The sequence below is a fragment of the Chroicocephalus ridibundus genome, chromosome 2 (genome assembly GCF_963924245.1).
Source record: "Chroicocephalus ridibundus chromosome 2, bChrRid1.1, whole genome shotgun sequence".
In the NCBI taxonomy this organism is placed as follows: Eukaryota; Metazoa; Chordata; class Aves; order Charadriiformes; family Laridae; genus Chroicocephalus; species Chroicocephalus ridibundus.
The window spans coordinates 38,963,250-38,973,879 of record NC_086285.1 but is presented as its reverse complement, the minus strand read 5'-3'; the positions used below and the strand labels follow the sequence as shown (position 1 = coordinate 38,973,879).

Genomic DNA, 10,630 nt, shown 5'->3' with positions numbered 1-10,630 from the left:
GTTCACTGAAAGCAGGAGCTTCTTGAGCACCTTTCAGTACACATACTTGGAGCTGCTGTAGTGGTTTGAGTTTAAACACATCTCGGAATTGACTCAGACAACCGAAGGGGAGACTTCAGCTCTCCCGTTAGCGCTCTGCTCCCCACTGCTCCTCCCGGCAGTTGGAATGCAACTAACATACTGAGCAACTGGAACACAAGGACTCACCAAAGTATCAGTTGTGTTTATTCCATTACTCAACAGCTATTATGCAGATGAAGTCATAACAGCCAATAAGAACACACAAAATTATAACGCTTAAGAAGAAACTATCTATCTTCTCTGAATTTAACCCCCAATTAATATCCTTTGAATACTCTCTTCCTAAATTCTTCGTTGCAGTAGAACAGTTTGTCACTGCAGTACAATATTTATAGCACTTAATCTAGTTAGTCTCTGGAAAGAATGGTGTGTTTTACTCATTTAGCAGCAGGAACCTGCCATCTGGCACACAAAGTATTTATGTAAAAACCTTGCTGTCCCACAATTCATTAGGTGCTTTTCATAGCTCTTGTTGAATGAATTTATGAACAATGTGTAAGATGTCTTAAAGTCAAAACAGTCTTGAAATGACCTCTCTTTTAAACAGAGCAAGTTAAAGTAACTGAGCAGTACATAACCTAGTCGTTGATATTCATTGCTGACATTTTCTTTAAACACAATTCTTTGCACAGAAGGCTGGAAATTATGTCTTAATGCAGTCTAGTTTTTCACAATCATTTGATATCCTCTTCCCCAGACTAGCTGTTCTGTAGATGTTCACAACTGCAACATTCAGTTACTGTTAAAAGTGTATGAGAAAACCCACCAAGATTTTTAATGGGATTACAGACAACTGAGTGCCCAGTAAATGGTAAGGATTTCAGATGGGGGGTTTTGACTCTAAAAAAAATAATCATGGCACCCTGGCCACAAATCAGAACCTCGCCATATAAAAGCTGTATGTATGTATACATACATATTTTCGTGCATGTCACGCACAGTGTTTCTGTCTTCGTTCCCTTTCTTTTTTTTTCTTCCTTTTGCAATGGTTTTTCATTCCGTTCATTTCCATATTCCGAGCCAGGACCCCAGAAAACCAAAGGATTAAATTAAAAGGAACAAATTCAGTTGAAATGAGAAATGTTATTTTCCAAATATAAAACATCTCAACGCATTACAAACCTTTATCTCAGCGAGGCAGTTCTTTTACTTCTGGTAGGCCATAAACTACGAAGGTACAGACTGTACTTACAGCCTCTTAGGTTAAATGCTTCGCTTATTTCAAATGTGGAATCCAATCAGTCACGTAACAAAACCACCTGAAGCTCTAGGGTACAGATGTTATGTTAAGGTATATACTCTGAAAATAAGGGCAGTTTTTTTCTGATTCAGTCAAGTAATTGTGCTAATCCTTTTCATACCATCGTCCATATAGAGCAGCTGTCAGTAGGCCAGATGATGTTCTATTTTTGCTTATGAAATAGTGGTTGTTTTTCCAGCCCATGTGATCAGCATAGTCCAAAGTAATACCAGATGTCAGCAGTAAAGGAAAGATGTAAGACGTACTCATATTTCCCCATAGCTGGAAATCTATCAGAGCAGTGGCATCTGTAACCTCCTGTCCACAAGTGCTAAAGCTGAGACCACCACACTTTACTAAGGCACAGGCCTGAACATAGTATGTGCCGTGCACTGTATGGAGCCCATCAAAAACTCCCAAAGCATATAATTCATCAGTTACAACAGCTCTCTGGTAAGTTAAGTAACAACAAAGGGTATTGGCACAAACCTGGAGCTCTCCTTTTTCCCCCCATACAGGAACAAAGGTAAAGTTGTCGTACATCATTTCTGCATAAAACGTGGGAGGTAACTGTTCATTTCCTATTTCTGATACTCTGTCAGGGGTCTCTTGTCCCTCCTTAAAGCAAACTTGATCATCCATTGAGGCGCTTGTAAAACTCTCGCATGAGTGATGTAAATTCTTTATGAATCGTTCATTACTCTCCAAATTGGTTTTGTAATCTGTGGTAATCACAGGAATTTCTGCTACTATGAGCTTGCCACCGTAACCTTCCATGTCGTGGTAGATGAACGATTTGACTGGAGTGTATATGCCGCTCCCTGTCATGCCCAAGGTAGGGTAGTGGATATTAGCTGCTAAAATATTGACGTTGAAAGCTGTTGCAAAAGCTTGTTGAAATTCCACAGCAGACAGGAGCGGGAGCTGGTTCATCCAGGCAGTTGGATATACAATTTGTTTCAAACTGTATTGTCTGACGAGGTTCACTGCAGGCTCAAAAAAGAGTATATCAAAGCAAGTAAACATACCAAATTTGCCAGCAAAAGGGGTATCGAAGAGTTTATAGTCAGGCTCTGGAGGGGTATCAAAAGCATATTCAAAATACAGATTGTGTTTGCGATATGTGGCTACCAGCATACCGTCATCATTGAATGCCACATTGGTATTGAACTGGTACCTTCCATCAGATGGACAGTGAGGATCAGTGTGTTCACAGGGTTGCTTAGTCCCTAAGTTTGCCACAAGGAATATTTTGTTCTTCAATGCCATGCAGCTCAGACGCTGAAGAACCTGGAGATGGTATGGCGAAACATAAGCACTTCAGAATATGGAGGGATAGGTTTTACTTAAGCAGCTATGATTTAATACTTTTCAAATTATTATTTTCAACTGGAAATTGAACACATTTGACCGTATCTGTAAAATTTAAAAGTACTGATGATTTTGTGATGAAAGCTACTGGTAGCCAGTAGCTTTCTAGACTGAAAAATATTTCAGAAATTATTTTCAAAATAGCATTGAAAAAATTATCTGGATTTTTCTTTCCTGAGAAGTAAGTGAATAAATAATCTCTATTTCAAGGGCGTTAATGGTCAGAAACTTGTGACTTGCAGGAGTGCCAATGGCTTTAAAACACCACAGGTCAACTGAAAGCTTTGACAAGGCAGCATAACTGGTCTGTGTGTGCCGTTAGAACAGCAAACTTCTAATAGTGATCATTTGCACTTGCAATTGCTTGTTCCTGCAACTAGATGCTTTTACTCTGAATTTTTAAAAAAGCGATTACTAGCTACAGCTTAGAGAAGCAGACATGTAAATGGATAAACTTTGCATAGTTATAGAAAAGAAATACAAAAAGTTACAGACTACAGTATTACTGGGATGTTTCTTCCATGCTATAGAGAACTGCACCAAAGACCGCCAGTACTGCAGTCTCCAAATAGGATCTGAGTAACAAACTAAGTTCTTGCTTGTTCACCATCATTGGTAGTAAAGATTCACAGGCCAAAGTAGGTCACCATTTACAACGGTGGTTCATGCTGGCACACACATTCTGCTTAGTAGGCACATGCATGATTACTTACTTTCGTTATAGCGACTACTGTAACCTCAACAGTCTGTAGTACTAAGCATGGTTATTTTTACTTCAGGTTCAGAACAGTCAATAAAAATACTCTTTTTGTAACTTGCAGGTCACATCTGTAATCACACTTGGTATGTGCTAAGCTGTGACTTCCATTACATTATAACAGGTCAGGTCCTGTTACTTTTGTTAATTGTTTCACACACAATCACTGAGTCAGAATGTTCTGATGTCACTAAGTCATTAAAACTGAGTAACAAGAATGCATCAAAAGTGAAGATACTGCTATGGTTTTTTATATAAAACAATGTTGTTCAATATAACACTACTAACAATGTATCTTGTTAGAGAGTGATTAGCATTCCATAGGTTGGGGAGGGGGAGACGACAAATCCAGATGGCTCATATACAAGCTAATCTTGCTTGTATCTAAAACCCTCCTCTGCTAAGAACGAAACCAGCGTCAACTGAGAGTTCATGAAAACAGAATCTGGTACTATGAGTTGTTAAACTTCTTGCTTACTTCACCAAGCAAAACTACTAGAGCTAGTTTCCCACTTGGAGCACAAATCTAGCATTTAGTTATTCTACCTCTCTGCAAAAATCACTCCGACATTCACCTCTGTGTCATTGAACAAATACGGCTCTCTGCATGGATTCCACTTCACAGAATGTGAATGCACAATGAAATCTAAGTAAGGATAAATGGAGCTTCTGGTAAAGTTGAAGCCATGGATTCCATCTTCAGGAAAAACAATGATCTGTGCTCCCTGTATGTAAAACAAAGACACATTTTGTAGGCAAAGCAAAACCAACCTACATACAAAAGGGAAAAAAAGGGGATCTCATAGGTAAAAAGACCTAAGGAAAGTTAAGGATAACCCAAGTACCTTTTGACAAGAATGTAGTTTGAAAATATCTTTTCTTTAACTTAATAGTAGGTGTAACGACATGTATTAAAAATAAGCTTATTTAACCTGACACATACCTTTAGCCTGAAAAATAACTTATATGACATTATATTCAGGGCATGCAAGTAAGAGCAGACTTCATCCAAATTCTTACCAAAAATATTCTCCATTCACATGAGTTATGAGAATGACATTATTCAGGTTAAAGACTGATAATGTTAAAATTTGTCGTAAATTTTTTTCAGAACAATGCTATTTGCAGATGAACTTTGTCAAAGGTGCAGTAACTGTGTCAAAGGTGCAGCATCATTTAGTCTGGGCTATATACCTTGATTAGGTATGTAGGGGTGGATAGGGTCAGAAACAGCTTGACTGTGGAAGCAATGCAGATTCCAGCAGAAATGTAGCCATGCCAGAGCTAGCCTGGCTCTACCTGAAGTTTGGGGAGATCTGTTCCTAAAAATGTAGTGTATTCCTCTTAAATCAGACACAGCAGCAGTCACTCAAATTCCTGTGACTGTTCAAAAGTCTGCTCAAAAGTGTTATCTGTGCTATGACTTTGGGATAATTTATGTCTTGGCTGCAGTACTGCATAAAAATAGCTATTATGCTTCTGGACTGTGATGCCCTATCATTCTCAAAAAAAAAAAAAACCCAAAACCACCAAAACCAACCACTTTTTCAAATTATACAGAAATTGTAATTCTTCTGTTCCAAAACAATAAGTTTGTGAAAGTTGCAAGTAATTTCTTCTCTGCATAGGGACAGTAATGCCTGCTTCCTCTGACTAGAACCAGCTTTGGGTTTTCTTGGTAAGGGAAGGAAAGGAGGCTGAGCCAGAAATACTAGTCTCCCTCCTCTAAATATATTTAGACTGAGAGCCATTCCATGGAGGGTAGGAGAAAGGAATGGAAAACTTTACTTCCACAAAGTTGTTAATGGTGGAACATTCATTTCCAAAGCATTTAACTTCCTTAGTTTTTAGAAACATTCAGGAATTTCCATTGAGAAAACTGGAATAAAATCAAACCCAAAGACAGCTGCCTGTAAGACAATCTTTCAATAAAAACATTCCATTTAAGAAAACAGAAAGGAGCTAGGTATTCAGACCAAAATAGAAAATTAATTTCCCTATACTAAGTAACTATAGGCGTGCTTTTCCAAGCTTGGAATAACTCAAGTCAGGCGAGCTGCTAATTGGCCTGATTTTTTTCAGAGCTGCTGGCAGGTCAGAATGTCTGAAAACCCAGACCACATTTATGTATATAAATATGGCTTTAGTTGCTTGGGAACACAAATGTGAAAGATTATCCTCAAATAGCACTTACTCTATATATACATGGGATACAGGCAACTGCTACTAAGCTGCGCCATACCTGTCTTGCAGCAGCCACTACTTGCTGTTCATAGATGTCTAAGTTTCTGCCCATGAGTTCCAGCGCAGACCGTCGATCAACTAGGGCTGTCGGGTTAGGACTCAATATGGACTCATGTTCATACACGGCGGCAACATAATGCCCCTCCTTCTGAACTCTTCCTGAGACTACTTGATAACAAAAAAAGCAGAGGGACAGCTTCCAGCACGGATCCACCATGGTGTACACCATAAATCTAGAGGGGAAAAAAAAGAAAAAAACCAAAACAACGGGCGGGGGAGCTTGAGCAAAAAACAGTGCCAGGAATTTAAATTTACAATTAAATATGGACTGTAACTGAGACTCTTAGCAGTGTTTGCACTGTGTTGTTTTTAAATTCCTGAATGACCACGTGCATATTGTTTCCAAACCTTACATCTATCTACGTTGGTGCTTTAAATAACCATGTCCTGGTTAAAAGCATTTTTGCTTTGTGTATAGTTCTACTGATCTCCTTGCTTTGTCTCCCTTTCCAATTAACTTGTTCATTCATTTATAGATCTTTCACACCATATATCAAAACGTCTTTGGGAAAAGTTAAAAGCAGCTTGTACATTTGCAGCTTCTCCCCCATTTGGTAGTGGGGGATGTATTTAGAAGTAGCATTTCATAAAATTATTTGGAAACAATATTTAGTAGTCAAGTAGTGATATAACTTATCAATTCCAAAACAGAGAATTGACAAAAGAATTACACTAGACACTACTTCTGCATTTATCTCTCTCTCTATCATGAAAATACCTCTCCTGATGGATTCTGGATTCACTCTATTCCAACTCCACATATGTAATAAATAGACTAATTTGTCTCATACAGTGTGGCTTTTTTCAACATTTATAAAAATATTTTGAGTGCATTTCAGATCTGCATTCCTCCTATAAAATCCAGATAGGTAAGGTTAAAAACGCTTTCATAGTAATAACAATAAAGCAAAAATCCATGCAAAATGTGGAAAATTTGCATGACTGAGCTTTTCTTAGAAAGACATTAAATACTAGTCAGTCCAGAAGGCTGGGGCACTCTCTCCCACATGGGCTCCCCATGTAGCCTTATGACGTCCCAAGTTAGGAAAATACTTATACAGAACAAGGACTGACTGATACAGCTACTGGCTGTGCAATGCTTAAGAAATACTATAGAAATACCATGTTATTCTCACAATATGAGACTTCTGTATTTGTCACCACAGTGTTACTAGTATTGTTCACAAATTAAACCTTGAATATCAGTAAAGTTGAAAGAGCATGCAAGAGAGATGCACTGATGCTATATATTGATGGTCCACAGTCTTCAAGTTCAGTTACTGACTTTGTATTTGCTCTTTGGTAACTCTTATCCAAGAAAAAAAAATGTTCCAAAACACTCTTAGTGCCTTTCAGTCTTTGTGATCCATAATTCCTCGAAATTTTCCAAAGCAAATACAGACTCTGAAAGACACATGCATGAAGAGCCTTCTCTAGTTCCCATTAGTTCAGCAGGAAGAGATGAATTTTAAACTAATCCCATTTTTTTTATTCATGTTATATTAACTGTAGTTTTCTACTGAAAAAAGAAAGTCTGTGACAAGTTAACTTAAACTTAAATTCCAGAATGAAAAGCAACTAATAAGCAATCTTCAATACTGTTGGTTTGTGGGTTTTTTTGTCTGATTACCAACTGGTTTAGTATCTAACAATGAACAAATTGAAGCATTTAGTAAGTAACAGCCTAATTTAAGCCACTTCATTGCTTCCATGAGCTCTACACACTATTTGCAATGGGTTTGATAGCAACACAATCCCATGTAGGACAGGAAAATCATAACCTTATTGCCTATGGTAGGCAGAAGACTTGTTTTCTCAACCAAAAATTTTTAATATGTAATAACACTTGTAAGGGTCCAGGAGTAACTTAGCTATTAGATGCTGCTAAGCTCAACTACATATTCATATTTTCTTGAGGCTTATTTTGCCAATGTGTCCATATATACATGCCTTCAACAGTAAATTTAAGTTACTTAAAGCACAATAAAAACAGAATAAAGCCTTGGTATTTCTGTAAACACTTGTATTAAGGAGACTCCATTTACATAAACAGTTTTGAGAAGTGATGAGGATCCTACTTTGTCCTGTGGAGCTCAGCTTTGCAAATGAAATACCAAGATACACGTGAAGACATAAAACAGTAGCAGGGGGAGGGGAGAAGAGAGGTGGGAAGCCTCTCATCAGTTAAAGAAGCCACTGAAAAGAAACACACAGTGTTGCACTTCACTGACAAAACTATATTTTCTATTTCTGTCATCCCTTCAGAGCCAAAACGCCTACTTAGGACAGGAATGGGTTCTAGTCAGCCGTTCCTCAACAAAGTTGTCAACTAAGATGCAATTAGAATTCATCATTACTAGTGAAGGAAAAAGTTGGAGAGTTTCAGATCACAGGATGGAATTGCTATGCATTAAAAAAATAGCCTTTTTGCCTTCTAAGACAAACACACTAACATAAAAAATTAACAAGTAAAGGGCTTCTACAAAATTTTTTATTTTACAGACATGCTTGAGGAATTCTCATTTTTCTGCCATGGTTTGTTTTCTGGTGGTCAGAAATACTCTAACTACTAACCTGAATCCCCTCCTCGTTTAGATGCACAAGAGGTTTAGCACTGAACATCCAACTACACAATCTCATCTGTCTGAACCTGGGCCAACTAAAATAATAACTAAAGTAACTCCTCAGATTCCTTATCCTTGGTTGTGATTATTGGTAGTCCCACAGACAATGGCTGAGCACTTATGTGAGTGCTCACTTATGCCTTTCCCCTATTTGAGAGCTTAAACAACAGAACCCTGCCTGTGGGAATGGATTGCCTCTAACAAGGAGAGCTGTGACAAGCTCCAAGGCTGGGCCTGGGGATAGTAACCTTTCCAGACAAAACGAGGACACCATCAGGGTTTACGCAGCTCTTAGGCTGTGAGACTCCAAGTAAGTCCCAGCCATATTCCATTTTGGGGTTTTTTTTTTCCAGAAAGTTTTTTTCCAGAAAGTGCTACGCTATCTAATAACTCCGCTCCTTGAAGAGAAGTTAATTTGTTTAGGGTCTTCAGAACTGTCACCTCACCTAAACTACGGCTTTAAAAGAAATTTTCATGAACTGAGATGCTTTATAAGTTAATCTCTTTTTCTGTCCCTTTCCTGTGATTTACGTGGTCTCTTGCCTGGCAGATACGCTTCGGTAGGCTCATCTCACCCAAATATAAGCATCTCATAGCAGTATTACTGTCATGCAGTCACAGTATTCTAGTTATAGTTCTATACAAAATGTAAAGAGACTGGTGTTTAAGTCTGGATGCCAATTCAGACAAGTTTTTTCCCCAGTCACAGTTTTTCTCCAGTCAACTGATTTCCTATTCACTTTTTCAAAACTATCTAATCTTGGTACACTGTGAAGTAAAGCACCCAGTCACTCACATTTCAACAACTTTGGAAACCTCACCATATATAGATGTTTACACAGAGAAAGGCCATACATACCCTGCTTCTTAGAACTTTTACTCAGAAGAATTCACCAGACCGTAAAAAACAGCAGCAGCACAGCACTCGTCTGCGTCCTTGTAAGCAACTAATAACAAATGCCTGTTAAGATGTAGTAACATAAACACTACTAATTGCTACGCAAAACATTAAATTTGCTATGAAAAAATATGTAAAAGTCTTTCTTACATTGACTGATATCCATGAATTGTGATGTTGCTGCCATTCTAATATATAGAATATATAACACAGAAGCTCCTACAGAGATGTAAAAATACAAATAAATTCAAGTTTTTCCCACTGATCCCTCCTGTCTACTGCTTTTACATGCTGCACTATATTCAATACAGTATTTTACTATACAGGTTTTAGGAAGACTTTTTTTAGCAATGCAATCATAGCTCATTTGAAACACATATCTTGCATTTCATTTTCTGAAAACTGTTTATTCTGTGTGCAATGCATTATATAACCTTCCTCTAGTTTCCTGGCTTTTATCCAGAAGCACAATCTATTTTTAAAGAATGCTGTCCATTGTAATATAATGGTTTACAAAAATGTTGTACGTATTTCACAGGATTCCTGAAACATGCTGTCTCGTAATTAGAAGATCTATGTTATCTAAGTTATCGACAGAGTGAGGATGAACTGAACGCAGCCGTTACTAGCGGTTCAGCTCGAACAACTCAAAACACCTGCACAACCGACAAGTCAAAAGAGAGTGAGGCAGAGCCTACTGTCAACTGTGTCACTTCTCAGACACATGCAGGCTTGGCGTGGCCAGGATGGGCAGAGCCAGGTAAAACGGTGGCGCACAATCCTTCCCTTTGGTGAGGATTTTGGAGAAGCATGTCACACTACGCTTCCGCTCCTCTTCATGAATGCTGGCATCAGGCATCTTCATCTAAAACCACCCCGTACTTTGCCCTGCTCTGTGGCAGCAACCTCTGACCGACTCCACAAAGCGGGTTACACCGCCGAGGCGGCCGCCCTAGTTACAAACTCGGTTCGCCCTGCGGATCACACAGGCCTTCGAAGCCGAGCCGCCACAGGCCAAGCGCGGCCTTAGGGGAGCCTGGGCCGGGCGGGGAACCCGACCGCCCTCTCTCGCCTCCCCCAGCTGGAGACCGATGGCTCGGCTCCCGACAGGAGCCGGGCAGGCCCCAACGCCTCCCTGCCCTCTCCCCCGCCGCACCAACCCCTCACAGACGCGCCACCGCCGTTCAACTGCCGCCCCCCGCGCGCCGCCGCGCCGCGAGCCTCACGCTGCGCCGCTTCACGCTCGCGCCCCCTGGCGGCTGCGCGGCGCTCGGCACGGCGTGGGGGCGGAGGGCAGGCAGGCGCCCCTCCCCGGCCTCTGATTGGGCTCCCGCTCTAGCCAATAGGAGGCTCCT

The 10,630-nt window shown here is 39.7% G+C and overlaps 1 protein-coding gene across 10 annotated transcripts; it reads right to left on the bottom strand.

Moving 5' to 3' along the window:
• Positions 1-220: 220 nt before the first annotated feature.
• Positions 221-10,532, bottom strand: BTD (biotinidase). 10 transcript variants are annotated; one of them, XM_063325124.1, is made up of 6 exons: positions 10,436-10,532; positions 9,426-9,494; positions 9,237-9,338; positions 5,692-5,926; positions 4,025-4,174; positions 221-2,611 (listed from the first exon to the last, which is right to left on the bottom strand). In XM_063325124.1, exons 4-6 carry the CDS (start codon positions 5,920-5,922, stop codon positions 1,427-1,429), a joined length of 1,566 nt encoding a protein of 521 aa, XP_063181194.1. In that variant the 5' UTR covers positions 5,923-5,926; positions 9,237-9,338; positions 9,426-9,494; positions 10,436-10,532; the 3' UTR covers positions 221-1,426. The 10 variants fall into 10 exon arrangements, with proteins under 10 accessions (XP_063181194.1, XP_063181191.1, XP_063181193.1 ...); XM_063325121.1 differs by having other exon boundaries at positions 9,237-9,324; XM_063325123.1 differs by lacking the exon at positions 10,436-10,532 and adding an exon at positions 9,974-10,423.
• Positions 10,533-10,630: the final 98 nt, after the last annotated feature.

Bases quoted from the DNA above. Each gene is read 5' to 3' on its own strand.
- BTD (XM_063325124.1), bottom strand. From the start codon at position 5,922: ATGGTGTACACCATGGTGGATCCGTGCTGGAAGCTGTCCCTCTGCTTT. The intron at 4,175-5,691 runs GTATGGCGCAGC...TTTTACATACAG, and splicing joins TAGTGGCTGCTGCAAGACAG to GGAGCACAGATCATTGTTTT. The intron at 2,612-4,024 runs GTGAATGTCGGA...TACCATCTCCAG, and splicing joins ATTTGTTCAATGACACAGAG to GTTCTTCAGCGTCTGAGCTG.